The 16,993-nt window shown below is 37.8% G+C and overlaps 1 protein-coding gene across 1 annotated transcript in view; it reads left to right on the top strand.

Moving 5' to 3' along the window:
* TMCO5A (transmembrane and coiled-coil domains 5A) overlaps nucleotides 1-16,993 on the top strand; it is a 59,488-nt gene that overhangs the window by 28,803 nt on the left and 13,692 nt on the right. Inside the window, exons 3-6 of the mRNA XM_066343640.1 lie at nucleotides 695-738; nucleotides 15,762-15,911; nucleotides 16,314-16,437; nucleotides 16,824-16,874. Coding sequence (XP_066199737.1) covers nucleotides 695-738; nucleotides 15,762-15,911; nucleotides 16,314-16,437; nucleotides 16,824-16,874 — 369 coding nt within the window. The remainder of the gene's footprint in view (nucleotides 1-694; nucleotides 739-15,761; nucleotides 15,912-16,313; nucleotides 16,438-16,823; nucleotides 16,875-16,993) is intronic.

Raw genomic sequence — 16,993 nt, 5'->3', positions numbered from 1 at the left:
TAACCCCTTGGAAGGTTCTGGGATTCTATCAGATAGTTCCAGTGGGGAAAAATTGGACTCTTCAGAAGAAAATTGACTAGGGAAGAACCAGAAAGACCATATACATCAGAGGGAGGTAGAGTTTGTTGAAGAATGGAGAAAAAGAAGAATCTAAGGGGCATAATAAGCCAAATTACTTACTTCTGCTTGGTTTTTCTTAGCCCAATTTAATACTAAAGATCTTAATATCTAGAGTTCTTTGCAGAAGGCAGGCTAAAGAGCAGAGAGATTACTTCTTTAGGGCGGTTATATACTTACACCATTCCCATGGGGCTTTAAAGAAAGCAGCTAGGCCTAGAGAATAAAGGGACTTAAGAACAGTTGATAACTTTATAGATTGTTGCTGCTGTGTATAAATTTCCAACAGGTTTTGGACTGGTGAACCACCTCTGAACACACCTGCTAGCTAGACATATGTGTGATTTGCCAGCATTATCCCTATATCCTCACTGTATCCTTACTGAGGCATAATCAGATCATGGACAGAATAATCAAAAGGCTGGTTTTTGTCATGGCCTAAATGTGAAGGTTGGAGGGAGAAACCAGTTATCTTAATTTTGTTCCCCTATATTTTGGGACTCGTGGCTAGTTACTCTGTTTTCATAAATGGGCCATTTTCCCCAATTCATTAGATACATCTCTGCTGATGTTTTAGAGATCTACAATGGAAGAACACAAGGAAAATCTGCTAGATTATGAGTAAGTAATCATGATTATGCAAAACCACATCAAAAGGCAGGTATGAAGCAGGTCTACTATTGATACTTTCCCTCATCTTCTAGTCTCCCTCTCTTTTTCTCCTCCTACCTATCCACCCCCCACTGCACTCCACCCCAAGGATCCATGCTCTCCTGAAGTGAGAGCATTTGTAAATCCCCTAACAAAGCCAGTCTTTCCAAAGCAGAATTTTCTTTTCTAAAATCATCCCATTCCTATTCAAAAGTTCTCACTACCTTATTCCTGGTTGATCATTTCAGAGACAAACCAAGGAAAAGAAAATTTTATTAAAAGCTTCCCATTTACCAGCTACCCTTCCTAGACTACTCTAGCATTTCCATTCTGGGTTTTTTTCTAATTTACTTCAAAAAAGATGTTGCATTTTTTATGAAATTTATTGAGGTTATATTAATAAATAAAATGATATAGGCTGCAAGTGTACAATTCTATAATACCTCATGTGTCTATTACACTGTGTTTTTACCACCCAAAGTCAAAATATCTTTTGGTATCATGATTTGACCCTCTCTACTTTTTACTTCCTTCCCTCATTCACCTCCCCTCTGGTAACCACCAGATTGCTGTCTGTGTCTATGAGTCTTTGTTTTATTTGTTCATTTGTTGTTTTCAGTTCTATATACTATATATGAGTGAAATATGGTTCTTGACCTTTTTTTATCTGACTTATTCCACTTAGCATGATATTCTCAAAATCCATCCATGTTGTTGCATATGACAGGATGTCATCGTTTCTTATGGTTGAGTAGAATTCCATTATATATTTGTACCACATCATCTTTTTATACAATCGTCTGTTAAAGAACACTTTGGTTGTTTCCATGTTTTGGCCACTGTGAATAATGCTGCAAATGAACATAGGGTCCATCTATTTTTACAAATAAATGTTTTCAAATTTTTCAGGTAGATACCCAAAAGAGGAGTTGCTGGGTCATATGGTAATTCTAGTCTTAATTTTTTAAGGAACCACCATACATTCCTTCCATAATCCTTGAACTAATTTGCATTCTTACCAGCAGTGAATGAGGGTTCCTTTTTCTCCACAGCCTCTCCAACACTTGTTATTACCTGTCTTTATAATAGCCAATCTAACAGGTGTGAGGTGGTATCTCATTGTAGTTTTGACTTGCATTTCTCTAATAGCTACTGAAGAGCATCTTTCCATATATCTGTTGGCCATTTGTATGTCTTCTTCAGAGAAGTGTCTGTTCAAGTCCTCTCCCAAATTTTTAATTGGATTGCTTGCTTGTTTGTTGCTGAGCTTTGTGAGCTCTTTCTATATTTTGGATATTAACTGCTTATCAAAGCTGTTGCTTGCAAATATCATCTCCCATTTAGAAGGCTGCCTATTTGTTTTGTTGTCAGTTTCTTTTGCTGCGCAGAAGCTTTGTAATTTGATATAGTTCCATTCATTTATTTTTGCATTTAATTCCCTTGCTTTGGGGGTTAAAATCATAAACTGTTCTTTACAGCAAGGTCCATCAGTTTAGTATCTATGCTTTATTTTTATTGTTTCAGCTCTTATATTTAGGTCTTTGATACATTTTAAATTAATTTTTATGCAGGTGGACAAATTGTAGTCAAGTTTTACTCTTTTGCATGTGGCTTTCCAATTTTCCCAGCACTGTTTATTAAAGAGGCTTTTTTCCTCCATTGTGTGTTTTTGGCTTCTTTGTCAAAATTATTTGTCCATCTATATGTGGTTTTATTTTTTTTTATTTTTTTCTTAATTTATTTATTTATTTATTTATTTATTTATTTATTTATTTATTTATTTTTGAAGTTTTCTGAAGCTGGAAACGGGGAGAGACAGTCAGACAGACTCCCGCATGCGCCCGACCGGGATCCACCAGCACGCCCACCAGGGGCTACGCTCTGCCCACCAGGGGGCGATGCTCTGCCCCTCTGGGGCGTCGCTCTGCTGCGACCAGAGCCACTCTAACGCCTGGGGCAGAGGCCAAGGAGCCATCCCCAGCGCCGGGCCATCTTTGCTCCAATGGAGCCTTGGCTGCGGGAGGGGAAGAGAGAGACAGAGGGGAAGGAGGGGGGTGGAGAAGCAAATGGGCGCTTCTCCTATGTGCCCCGGCCGGGAATCGAACCCGGGTCCCCCGCACTCCAGGCCGACGCTCTACCGCTGAGCCAACCGGCCAGGGCCTATATGTGGTTTTATTTTAAGGTCACTGGATACATAATCAATATACAAAAGTTTATTGCTTTCATACATGCAAATGATGAAATTTTGGAAAATGAAGTAAAAAAAAAATAATCCCTTTTATAGTTGTGCCAAAAAAAATAAAATACCTAAAAATAAACTTAACAAAAGATGTAAAGGATCTATATATTGAAAACTATAAAACATTATTAAAGAAATTAAAAAAGATACAGTGAAGTGGTAAAATATTCCATGTTTATGGATTGGAAGAATCAACACAGCTAAAATGGCCATATTATCCAAAGCAATATACAAATTTAACGTAATTGCCATAAAAATTCCAATGTCGTGTTTTAAAGAAATGAAACAAAAAATCACCAGGTTTGTATGGAGCCATAAAAAAGCCGATTAGCCAAAGCAATCCTAAGAAAAAATAATAAAGCCATAGATATTACAATATCTGGCTTCTACTTATACTAGAGACCCATGATAATCAAAACAACATGGTATTAGCAGAAAAATAGACACACTGACAGAAGGGAAAGTTTCTTGCTTTCTTTGTGGAGTTGATTTTTAAATTCAGAACACTATGGTCAGAGAATATATTAATACTTGATATGATTTCAATCTTTTTAAATTTGTTGAGGCTAGTTTTGCATCCCAGTATATAGTCTATCATGAGAATGTTTCATGTGCACTAGAGAAGACTATGTAATCTGACACTCTGGAATGAAAGATTCTGGAAATGTCAATTATTCCCATTTGGTCTAATGTGTCATTCAAAGCTGATATTTCCTTACTGATTTTCCGTTTAGATGATATATCCATAGCTGTTAATGGGGTATTTAGATTCCCTGCTATAATTGAGTTTTTGTCATTTTTAAATTTTAATTCTTTTAGAAGTTGTTTTATATTTTGGTGCTCCCTAAATGGGTACATGTATATTGAGAAGAGAATGTCTTCTTGATGTAGTATCCCCTTTATCATTATACAATGTCAACCTTTGTCTCTTGTTACTTTTTTATTTTGAAATCTATTTTGTTAGACATAATTATGGCTATACCCACATTTTTCTGGATGCCATTTACTCAGAGAATCTTTTTCCACTCTTTCATTTTGAGTCTAAATCTGTCTTTGCAGCTGAAATATGTCTCCTGAAGGCAGCATATGGTTGGGTTTTGTTTTGTTTTGTTTTATCCAGTCTCTGCCTTTTTATTACTAAGTTCAGTCCATTTTCACTTAAAATAACTATTGATGTATGACCATTTCCTATAGTCATTTTATCTTTTGTTTTCTGGTAGCTCTATGTCTCCATGGTTTCTTTTTTTGTTTGTTTGTCTATCGTTGTTTTAGTTTGATGATATCTATGGTTTTTTTCCTGTTTCCTCTTTTTTTATTTTACTTTTTTTTTTTTTTTTCTGAAGTGAGAAGAGACAGACTCCCACATGCATCTGACCAGGATCCCCCAGCATGCCCACTAGGGGACGATGCTCTGCCCATCTGGGGTGTTGTTCCATTGCAATCAGAGCCATTCTAACACCTGAGGTGGAGGCCATGGAGCCATCCTCAGCACTCGGGCCAACTTTGCTCCCATGGAACATTGGCTGCAAGAGGGGAAGAAAGAGATAGAGAGGAAGGAGAAGAGGAAGGGTGAAGAATCAGATAGGCATTTCTCCTTTATGCCCTGACCAGAAATCAAACTTGGGACTTCCACACGCCAGGCCGACGCTCTACCATTCAGCCAACTGGCCAGGGTCCTGTTTCTCTTTTTTAAGTGATGTGTCTCAGTTTTGAATTTTTGTATGGTTATCATTGGGTATATGCAAAAATAAATTTTCATATTTACAGTAGTCCCTTTTCTCTTTTTTTTTAAAGAAATGTGTATTTTTTTTTTTACTTTTATTAATTTTTAGAGAGGAGAGAGAGTGAGAGAGAGAGAGAGAGAGAGAGAGAGAGAGAGAGAGAGAGAAGGGGGAGGGAGGAGCAGGAAGCATCAACTCCCATATGTGTCTTGACCAGGCAAGCCCAGGGTTTTGAACCGGCGACCTCAGCATTCCAGGTCGACGCTTTATCCACTGCGCCACCACGGGTCAGGTCCCTTTTCTCTTAAATGAATTTTATCTCCATTTCCCTTTGCAAATTCAGACCTTTAATCCCTCCTCTTTTATGTTTTTATTATCACAAATTATCCCTATTTATGCTGGGAGTTCATTTCCAAATTGCAGTAGCTGTTGTCTTCCATGTTTCTCTATTTTTCATGTTTTTATCCCCTTTAATCTTTACATTTAAATACCTATTCCTGAAAAGGGTCTGCAATATCTTGTTTCTCTCAGTCTGTCAGTTATCTTAATCAGTGTTTTATATCATTTTTTCTTTTGTTTCGGGTAGAATTAATCCCCTTTATTCTCCTGTAATGGAGGTTTTAGTGGTAAATTCCCTCAACTTCTGTATGTCTGGAAGTCTTTATTTCTCCTTCATATCTAAAGGATGAGTCTGCTGGATATATTAATCTTAGCTGGTGGTTTCTCTCCTTCAATCATTTAAATATTTTATTCCATTCTCTTCTAGCTTGTAGGGTTTCTTTTGAGAAATCCAATGATAATCTAATGGGCATTCTTTTATATGTTACTGTCTTCTTTGCCCTGGCTGCCTTGAGAATTCTTTCTTTCTCATTAATATTTGACAGCTTTAATAGAATGTGCCTTAAAGAAGGTCTTTTTGGACTGAAATAATTAAGTGTTCTCCTTGCTTCTTGTTTTCAAGGATTTAGCTCTTTCCATAGATTTAGGAAGTTCTCATCAACCATTTGTTTGAACAGACTCTTTGTTCCCTTCTCCCTCTCTTCTCCTTGTTATACCCATTATTCTTAAATTACTCTTTCTGATGAAGTCAGATAGTTCTTGTAGAGTTCTTTTTCTTTTTCTTTCTCAGCTGTCTTTATTCCTTTGCATCATTTCTAGATTTCTATCTTAAAGGTCACTAATACTTCATCTGGTCATTTCTGTTTCTTAAGCTTGCTAGTTCATTCTCCACCTTTTTTACTGAGCAATTTATCCCCAGAATTTCTATTTGGTTCTTTTGTAAAGTTTTTATCTCTCTGGTAATATACTCATTTTGTTCACTGATTTTACTACTGGGTTTATTAAATGTCCTATCAGTTTTTTCTTGTATCACATTGAGTTCTTTCAGAACTGCAGTCTTGAATTTTCTGTCATTTAAAGTACATATTTCCATCATTAAGTTCATTTTCTGAAGATATTTAATTTTTTTTTCTGAGCTGCTTCATTACATTAGTTGTTTTAGTTTGATGAGTTCCTTCTCTGTCTAGGCATCTATAGAAATTAGATTATTAAGAGTGGCATTTTCTAGTAGGTTGATAAGAGAAAGTCTATTTTTTATTTCCCAGTTGATGACACTGAAGCATAGGTTTTTTAGTTTCTCTTGTACTTTTCTGGCTTCTGGAATCTCTGAGGATTATGGGAAATGCCCTCTATCCACTGGCAAGGTAGACATCTGCTTTATAACCAAGTCCCTTGGTCTCAGGGCACTACTTCCATGGGAAAATGTGCTGGACAATGGGGTTTTGAGCTGCAACCAGACTGTGCAGGCAGCACAGCCACAATGAATGAATGTGGGGTGATCTGGGAGAGGTCAGTTGGTGCCTTTGTAGCTTTGTCTTCCTTCAGTAATGGTGACTTCAGATGTCAGCCACTTCTCTTCTATATCTCTACCCCCTGTTATAAGGATCACCTGTGCGTACCACTCAGGGAAAAATAATTTCTCCATTGGCCTGAATAGTGGTAGCATAGTGGATAGAGCATCAACCTGGGAAACTGAGGTCCCAGGTTCAAAATACCAAGGTCACTGATATGAGTGTAGGCTCACCAGCATGATCCCATGGTCATTGGCTTGAAACCCAAGGTCACTGGCTTGAGCATGGGGTCACTGGCTAAGATTGAGACCCACCCATCAAGGCATGTATGAGACACAATCAAGGAAAAACTAAAGTGATGTTACTACAAGTTGATGCTTCTCATCTCTCTCCCTTCCTGTCTGTCTGTCTCTCTCTCCCTCTTCTCTCTCTCTGTCTATCTTCATGCACACACACACAAAAAAGCCTTCGTTGTCCTAGTTCTCAGGCTTGAAGACAATGTGCTGTACAACCCAGCACTCACAGCTACAGTCTCTTCTGGGGTCTGTTGCAAGTTCTGGGAGGGTAAGGGGGGCAAGCTCTGGGAAAGTAAAGGGAAGTAGCCAGACTCCTTGGCTCTGTTTTTCTGCCTGGCAATAGCAGCTTCCAGACAATCACAGCTGCACTTCTGTGCTCCATCTCCTGTTGGATCACTGGGTTCAGCCAGAGCATGCACCAAGCCCTCTGGCAGAGCTCACAGTATCCCTTCGCTTCTCTAGGCTCAGGGAGTGCAGGCAGCAACCTGATAACTCCCCTCATCCAAGACCTGCAGTGAGCATCAGGCTGCATCAACTGTGGCACAATTGCTGCTTTTTCTCTTCCATCTTCCAGACTTGCTCCTACTCACCCACCTTCACAACTTTCAATGTGCAGATCTCTCAGATGTGTTTGTTGAATGATACCTCTTTAAATTGCTGTAATGTCAAGAGGAGAGACCAGTAAACCTCTCATGTGCCCATTCCTCTGATGTTATCAATGTTTGCATTCTTGAAAATGGATCATATTTGTTTGTGCTCAATGAAGTGACTTCCCGTGGTAAATTCTCAAGCTTTGTAGCAGGCGATAGAGAAGTTTTGAGATGGGAGCAGGGAGGGAAAAACTAAAAACCTACCTGCTGGTGGAAACTTCTTGTAGCTCCGCATAAAGCTGGGCTCAACCACAAGTGATGAGCCAGCTGCCTGGCTAAAAGTATTCAATAAAAGTGTATTGCATGAGTAGACTTTGCACATGCATTTGTTTTGAAAAGTTATTCTCTTTTTTTTTATAAATAAATATTTATTAATGTTAATGGGGTGATATCAATAAATCAGGGTACATATATTCAAAGAAAACATGTCCAGGTTATCTTGTCACTCAATTATGCTGCATACCCATCACCCAAAGTCAGATTATCCTCCATCACCCTGTCTCTAGTTTTCTTTGTGCCTCTCCCCCACCCCCAGTAACCACCACACTCTTGTCTATGTCTCTTAGTCTGGATTTTATGTCCCACCAATGTATGAAATCATGTAGTTCTTGTTTTTTTCTGATTTACTTATTTCACTCCGTATAATGTTATCAAGATCCCACCATTTTGTTGTAAATGATCCGATGTCATTATTTCTTATGACTGAGTAGTATTCCATAGTGTATATGTGCCACATCTTCTTTATCCAGTCTTCTATTGAAGGGCTTTTTGGTTGTTTCCATGTCTTGGCCACTATGAACAATGCTGCAATGAACATGGGGCTACATGTGTCTTTTCGTATCAATGTTTCTGGGTTTTGGGGTATATACCCAGTAGAGGGATTGCTGGGTCATAAGGTAGTTCTATTTTCAGTTTTTTGAGGAAACACCATACTTTCTTCCATAATGGTTGTACTACTTTACATTCCCACCAACAGTGAATGAGGGTTCCTTTTTCTCCACGGCCTCTCCAACATTTGCTATTACCTGTCTTGGTGATAATAGCTAATCTAACAGGTGTGAGGTGGTATCTCATTGCAGTTTTCATTTGCATTTCTCTAATAACTAATGAAGATGAGCATCTTTTCATATATCTGTTGGCCATTTGTATTTCTTCCTGGGAAAAGTGTCTGTTCATGTCCTCTTTCCATTTTTTTATTGGATTGTTTGTTTGTTTGTTGTTGAGTTTTATTAGTTCTTTGTAAATTTTGAATATTAGGCCCTTATCTGAGCTGTTGTTTGAAAATATCATTTCCCATTTAGTTGGCTGTCTGTTTATTTTGTTGTCAGTTTCTCTTGCTGAGCAAAAACTTTTTAGTGATGTAGTCCCATTCATTAATTTTTGCCTTCACTTCTCTAGCCTTTGGAGTCAAATTCATGAAATGCTCTTTAAAACCCAGGTCCATGAGTTTAGTACCTATGTCTTCTTCTATGTACTTTATTGTTTCAGGTCTTATATTTAGGTCTTTGATTCATTTTAAATTAATTTTCGTACAAGGGGACAAGCTGTAGTCGATTTTCATTCTTTTGCATGTGCCTTTCCTGTTTTCCCAGCACCATTTGTTGAACAGGCTTTCTTTTCTCCATTATGTGTTGTTGGTCCCTTTAGCAAAAATTATTTGACCATATATATGTGGTTTTATTTCTGGACTTTCTATTCTGTTCCATTGATCTGAGTGTCTACTTTTCTTCCAATACCATGCTGTTTTGATTGTCGTGGCCCTATAATATAGTTTGAAGTTAGGTATTGTAATGCCCCCAGCTTCATTCTTTTTTTCTTAGGATTGCTTTGGCTATTCAGGGTCTTTTACCCTGAATAGCCATCAGATTTAATTCCATATAAATCTGATGTTTTTTGTTCCATTTCTTTAAAAAATGTCATAGGAATTTTGATGGGAGTCGCATTAAATTTATAAATTGCTTTGGGTAATATGGCCATTTTGATTATATTTATTCTTCCCATCCAAGAACAAGGAATATTTTTCCATCTCATTTTATCTTTTTTGATTTCCCTTAACAATGCATTCTAGTTTTTGTTTCATAGGTCCTTTACATTCTTTTTTATGTTTATTCCTAGGTACTTTATTTTTTTGTTGTTGCAATCATGAAGGGGATTATTTTTTTTAGTTCATTTTCTAATATTTCATTGTTGGCATATAGAAAGGCTATTGATTTTGTATGTTAATTTTGTATCCTGCGACCTTACTGTATTGGTTTATTGTTTCTAGTAATCTTTTTGTGGAGTCTTTGAGGTTTTCGATGTATAGGATCATATCATCTGCAAAAAGTGATACCTTTACTTCTTCTTTTCCGATATGGATGCCTTTTATTTCTTTCTCTTGTCTGATTGCTCTGGCCAGAACTTCTAGCACCACGTTAAATAAGAGTGGAGAGAGTGGACAACCCTGTCTTGTTCCTGATTTAAGGTGGAAAGTCCTCAGTTTTATGCCGTTTAATATGATGTTGGCTGATGGTTTATCATATATGGCCTTTATCATGTTGAGATATTTTCCTTCTATATCCATTTTGTTGAGTGTCTTAAACATAAAGTTGTGTTGTATTTTATCAAATGACTTTTCTGCATCTAGTGATAAGATCATGTGGTTTTTGTTCTTTGTTTTGTTGATATGGTGTATTACGTTAACCGTTTTATGTATGTTGGACCATCCTTGAGATTCTGGGATGAATCCCACTTGATCATGATGTATTATTTTTTTAATATGTTGTATTCGATTTGCTAGTATTTTGTTTAGTATTTTAGCATCTGTATTCATTAGAGATATTGGTCTGTAGTTTCTTTTTTCTGTGCCGTCCTTGCCAGGTTTTGGTATGAGGGTTATGTTGGCCTCATAAAATGTGTTTGGAAGTATTGGTTCTTCTTCAATTTTTTGGAAGTCTTTGAGTAGAATAGGAACCAAGTCTTCTTTGAATGTTTGATAGAATTCACTAGTATAACCATCTGGGCCTGGACTTTTATTTTGGGGGAGGTTTTTAATAGTTTTTTCTATTTCCTCCCTGCTAATTGGTCTGTTTAGGCTTTTTGCTTCTTCATGACTCAGTATAGGAAGGTTGTATCCTAGGAATTTATCCATTTCTTCTAGATTGTTGAATTTGGTGGCATATAATTTTTCATAGTATTCTACAATAATTCTTTGTATATCTATGATGTCTGTGGTGATTTCTCCTCTTTCATTTTGGATTTTGTTTATATAAGTCCTTTCTCTTTTTTCCTTGGTGAGTCTTGCCAAGGGTTTGTCAATTTTGTTGATCTTTTCAAAGAACCAGCTCCTTGTTTTATTAATTTTTTCTGTAGTTTTTCTGTTCTCTATTTCATTTATTTCTTCTCTGATTTTTATTATTTCCTTTCTTTGGCTGGTTTTGGGTTGTCTTTGTTCATTTTCTAGTTCCCTAAGGTGTGAAATTAAATGGTTCACTTGGGCTCTCTCTTGTTCGTTCATATAGGCCTGAACTGATATGAACTTCCCTCTTATTACTGCTTTTGCCGCATCCCAGAGATTCTGATGTGTCGTATTGTCATTTTCATTTGTCTGTATATATCTTTTGATCTCTGCGCTTATTTTTTCTTTGACCCATTCATTTTTTTTAAAGTATGTTGTTTAGTTTCCACATTTTTGTGGGGTTTTTTTCCTCTTTTTTGCAGTTGAATTCTAGTTTCAAGGCTTTATGATCAGAAAATATGCTTGGTACAATTTCAATTTTTCTGAATTTGCTGATGTTATTTTTTTGGCCCAACATATGGTCAATTCTTGAGAATGTTCCATGTACACTAGAGAAAAATGTATACTCTGTCACTTTGGGATGAAGTGTCCTGTAGATGTCTATCATATCCATGTGCTCTAGTGTTTCATTTAAGGCCAATATATCTTTATTGATTCTCTGTTTGGATGACCGATCTAGAGCCGTCAGCAGTGTATTGAGTTCTCCAAGTATGATTGTATTTTTGTCAGTTTTTGTTTTTACATCAATCAGTAGCTGTCTTATATATTTTGGTGCTCCTTGGTATGGTGCATATATATTAAAGATTGTTATGTCTTCTTGATTCAGTGTCCCCTTAATCATTACGAAATGACTATTTTTGTCTCTGAGTACTTTTTCTGTCTTGTAGTCAGCATTATTAGATATGAGTATTGCTACACCTGCTTTTTTTTAAATGTTATTTGCTTGGAGTATTGTTTTCCAGCCTTTAACTTTGAACTTATTTTTATCCTTGTTACTTAGATGTGTTTCTTGTAGGCAGCATACAGTTGGATTTTCTTTTTTAATCTATTCTGCTGCTCTGTGTCTTTTTATTGGTGAGTTTAATCCATTTACGTTTAGTGTAATTATTGACACTTGTGGGTTCCCTATTGCCATTTTATAAATTGCTTTCTGTTAGTTTTGTATGTTGTTTGATTCTTCTCTTTTGTTTTTCTATCATTTGTTTTTGTTTGTTTGTATTCCATACTTCTTTCCTCTGTTGCTACCTTTTTTAAGTCATGTGCTTCTGTGGTGGTTTTTTCAAGTGTGGTTACCATTAAGTAATGAAAAGGGTACCTACCATATTCTTTTTAGTACCCTATCTTATGAGTGTTTCTGCACTTCATCATCCTTTGCTACTGTTAATCTCCATCCTCTCCCCTTTTTTTTTTTTTTTGCTTTTGTTGTCACAGTTTAAATTTGGTTTCATTGTGTTCTTGGTGGAGCTTTTACTTGTGGTTTTGTTTTGTTTTGTTCTTTGAATCTGGGTGGAAGACCCCCTTTAGTATTTCCTGAAGTGGGGGTTTTCTGATGATAAATTCCCTCATCTTTTCTGTATTTGTGATTGTTTTTATTTCTCTTCATACTTGAAGGATAGCTTTGATGGGTATAGTATTCGTGGCTGAAAGTTCCTCTCCTTCAGGGCTTTAAATATTGGGGTCTACTCTCTTCTAGCTTGAAGAGTTTCTGCTGAGAAATCTGATGATAATTTAATAGACCTTCCTTTATATGTTGTATTCTTCTTTTCCCTGGCTGCCTTGAGAATTTTTTTTTTTGTCATTGATTTGTGCCATTTTCATTATGATGTGCCTTGGAGTAGGTTTGTTGTGGTTAAGAAAACTCGGTGTTCTGTTTGCTTCTTGAATTTGAGGCTTTAGTTCTTCCACAGGCTTGGGCAGTTCTCATCTATTATTTGTTGGAATATATTCTCCATTCCATTTTCTCTCTCTTCTCCCTCTGATATACCTATTATTCTTATGTTATTCTTTTTGATGGAGTCAGACAATTCCTGTAGGGCTTTCTCATTTTTTTAAATTTTTGAGTCTCTCTCTTCTTCTCTCTGTTGTGCCTCAAGTCGCTTGTCTTCTTTGTCACTAATCCTACCTTCTATCTGGCCTGTTCTATTAACTAAGCTTGTTACCTTGTTTTTCAGTTCATGAATTGAGTTTTTCATCTCTTTTTGATTTGTTTTTATAGTTCCAATTTCCTTGGAAATATATTATTTGTGTCCATTGAGTTGTTTTCTGAGCCCCTAAATTGCCTTTCTGTGTTTTCTTATATATCTCTGAGTATTTTTAGGATTTCTATTTTAAATTCTCTGTCATTTAGCTCCAAGATTTCCAATATATTAAATTTTTTCTCCATAGATTTTTCCACATCTATCTGTGTTACTTCCCTCTCTTTTGTATCTATGATATTCGATTTCCTTTTTCTTAATGGCATCTGAGGGTTGTCTTGTTGATAGCACTAATGAGAATTAATAAAGAATAAAAAATAAAAAAAGTAAAAAAAAATTAAAAATGGAAAAAAATTTTGGAAAAAAACACACACAAAAAATAATAATTTATTATTCCCCTCCCCCTTTTCTTTATTCTCTTCCGCTCCTCTCCCCTCCTCCTTAGGAACATATCGTGATGAACAGTGAATTATATTATGCTAAATGCAACAAAAACTGCCTAAAACAGAGTGCATGAGTCGGGGGGAAGTGTTCAAGGGGCAAAAAAGGAAGTAGGGACCCACAAAATGCAAAAAAGGAAAAAATTTGGGTCAAGTATAAAATGATTTGCTTGTAAATGATGGTTGACTAAGAGATATAATGAGAGGGTTAAGAGGGAAACAGGAAAAAGGAAAAAAAATAACTATTGTAATAGTGGAGCCAAGACTAAATAGAATGGAGATCTTGGGTTGGGAGGAATGCTAATGAGTTATAAAGCAAAGTAAAAAGCACCCAAAATGCCACCAAAAAACCCACTTGAATCCCAAATTAAATAATTTGTTTGTGAATGAGAATTGCATGAGAGGAAAAGTAAAAAGAGAAAAGAAGAAACTAATAGAAAGGGAGAAATAAGAAAAAGGGGAAAAGGAAAGGAAGAAAAAAGAAAAAAATCAAAAAGAGAGAGAAAGAATTAAGGGTTTTGACATGTACCCCTCATGGAGAGTAAGGAAGAAAAAAAGAAATAAAATGTAACACTTATGGGTAGTGTAGTTCAAGAAAAGGAAAGAATAAGATGGGCAGAGAATAAAAGGACCAAGGTGGAGGAAATAGAAATAATAATAGTAAAGGCAAGAAGATGAAAGAAACAAAAAAACAGTGGAACAAGTTATAAAGTCTGTGGATTTTTCTTGATTTTGAGAGGTTAACTTTTTCTTCCTTTTTCTTTCTCTCCCTCTTCCTGGTCGGTGACTCTGTACCCCAGGCTCTGCCCCTGTGGCATGCTTAGGTAGGGATTTGCAGTTGATGAGACTCTGCAGCAATGTCATATATTTGGCTTCAGTCTCGTTGGTAGTCAAGGCTTGTTAGCATTTGCAGGCTCCAACAATGAGAGAGTTTGTTTTCCCGGAGCCTCTCTCCTAGTCTCTCCTTCCTGAATTAGCAACCTGATGATCCAGCTATGAGGCTGCTGCCACCTCTGCCTGGGGAGTAAGAGGCTCAAAGAGCTGGAAAATCCCCACTCTATCCTCACTCAATGCAGGGCTCTGGGTAAGGCTCTAGCAGTCAGAGCCACCAGCATAATCAGGCGGGGCTGGGAGCCAATTGCTCTCAAGGTGACTTTCTATGAGCCTCCAGGCCTGTTCAACATGCCTAGCACTCTGTGGGACCACTCTCCCCATGCTTTCCGCACTTTGTAACCTGTTTTGGCTGGGAAGAAGATGCCCCAGTCGCTGCCTGCAGTACAGGAGGTCTTAACATCTGCCAAGTCCCTCTTTTTAGCGTATATCCCTGAGTATGAAAGCTCTGCCAATCAGAAGTTGCCCCACCGCTTTAGCAAGAGGCACTAAAAAATATCACACCTCTTGTCTTAGATCACTGAACTGAGAGAGATCTTGTCAATTAGAGCCGCGTAGGTCAGTTGGGAGGTGAGCAGACTGTGGGTTAAGCTAATTTCAGCGATTGGATCCACCAATCTGCTCCAGAAAGGAGTGCAAGCTGCCCGTGCGCCCCTCCCCTGATGCTTGATTGTTAGCTTGAATAGCTGGGTGAGGCGCCCTGCCCACTTAGAGAAGCTCGGGCGTAGGGAAGTTCACTTTGGCGCCCTCCCTGTGCGCCGCTAGCAGCTGCTGCTCGTGGCACGGGCTGCTGCTCGCACGGGCTGACCCACCACAGGCACACTCTTTCCTTGGCTTAAACGAACGTCCATGCCACAGCCTAGCCTGCTCCACACCCTTAGTTCCCCCGACTCTCAGTTCCAAGTGAAAGCAGCTTTTGGTCAGGTTAGTGAGGAAGGCAGAGTGTTTCTTTGTCCGATTTATTTCCTTCAGGGTTGATGATATATTTAGTCAATTTTTCGCTCGCTCCTACCTTCGCCCTTCAGTGTGTGGAACTTCCATACACTCCAAGGATAGATTTTTCTGTCTCTGGTTGATGAACTTGTTGAAATTTGGGGGAGATTTGTCGGTCATGCTCCTCATGGCGCCATTTCTCTGACGTCACTCCGAGAAGTCATTCTCTTAAATGCAGGAGGCTATTTACAGAAGTAAAGCTTCTTTTGGAATCAGAGTAGAGCATTTTGGGTGAAAAAAGCCTAGGGAAGACCTCTCTTGCTGACTGAGTTTAGAATTATGGAAACAAATTGTATAACATGATTAAGAAATATAGTTTTCTGGGTGTGCTCTCAAAACCATCATCTTAATGAATTACAGGCCTTCTATATGTCCCTTTGACTTAAAGTTTATTGATCTTATGATAACTGGCACCTGTTTATTTGGGGGCTGGACTTATAGGTCAGAGAAAGTGGAAATCTTAAGACTGTCCCAGTCAAAGAAGAACATTAACAGTTTGAACGTGGACCTTGAAAAGGATATGCAGAGAATAGATGAAGCAAATCAGGAACTTCTTCTCAAAATCCATGAGAAAGAAGATGAGATTCAGAGGTGAGTGATGGGGTTTCATAAGGGAAGCTCCCAATTCAAAAAAGAGAGTAAAGAAGAGACAAACCTGAATTTTCCAGCTTACTCTATGGATCTATATCTTGTGTAGCTAAAACTCTTCTTCATTTTTGGCTTTAACCCTGAAAATTAGCAAGCTTAAAACTGATTTCTAAAAGACTAGATGACGTTTACCTGAGTGGAAAGAGCATTGAGTATTTGACTCGGGAAGCAGGGGAATCTTACTTTTCCTGCCTTTAAAGTGAATCTGATTCTAAGAATCCAGGAAAGAAACATTTCAAACTTGAAATGTGTGCCTGTTGTCATTCAAGTACTCTTAGAACTGATATGTGTGTTTTATCAGTTCTGAAACTACCAGTTTCTGACAGTGTATACTGTGTCATCCAGGCTGGAAAGTGAAGTCATTCATACCAGAGACTCAGCAGAAGATGAGGAGTTGGAGAAGGTAAACTGCACCACACTGCAAAAAGAAAGAGCTTTGCAGGAGCTGGAAGAAGAAACAGACAAACTCGTAAGCAAGAAGCTGGGAAGAGCCATTTGATAAGCTCTATTCCTCATCCTTGTCCTTCATCAATTGTCAGACAAGCTAGTCAGCCTTATTACATTCAAAGAAGAGTCCAGGGCAGAATGGGTCCATGCATGGAAGGGGATGTGTGGAGGGCAGGGTTTCTTTGGTAACATTTAACATTGGTAAGCCCTACATGTGGGCATCTTTATCCCTGAAAATTTAGTGTATATATATATATTGAGATCAAACCACAGGTCCTTTGTCTGACATGATGAAATAAGATAGAATTACTGCAGGAAAATGTCACTGGGGTGAAATGGAGAAAAATCAACTAAATAAAGATGTGTAGTGTATGCCAATGCACACTTATACTCTGCTTCTTTCAACAGGAAAGAAAGAACGAGACTCTGGTTCACAGTATAGAAGAACTTCAAAGAAAGGTGGGAGCTATGTTCTCGGTGTCCCCACAGCACTCCCAGTCCTCAAAGAGGCAAGGGAAGGAAAATAATTATAGAGAAACCCAAAAGTCAGAGAGGCCTGTGCTGGGAGGAGGGTGGGC

This window comes from Saccopteryx leptura, chromosome 6 (assembly GCF_036850995.1).
Source record: "Saccopteryx leptura isolate mSacLep1 chromosome 6, mSacLep1_pri_phased_curated, whole genome shotgun sequence".
In the NCBI taxonomy this organism is placed as follows: Eukaryota; Metazoa; Chordata; class Mammalia; order Chiroptera; family Emballonuridae; genus Saccopteryx; species Saccopteryx leptura.
The sequence above is the reverse complement of the archived record's forward strand: the minus strand, read 5'-3'. Positions and strand labels throughout refer to the sequence as shown.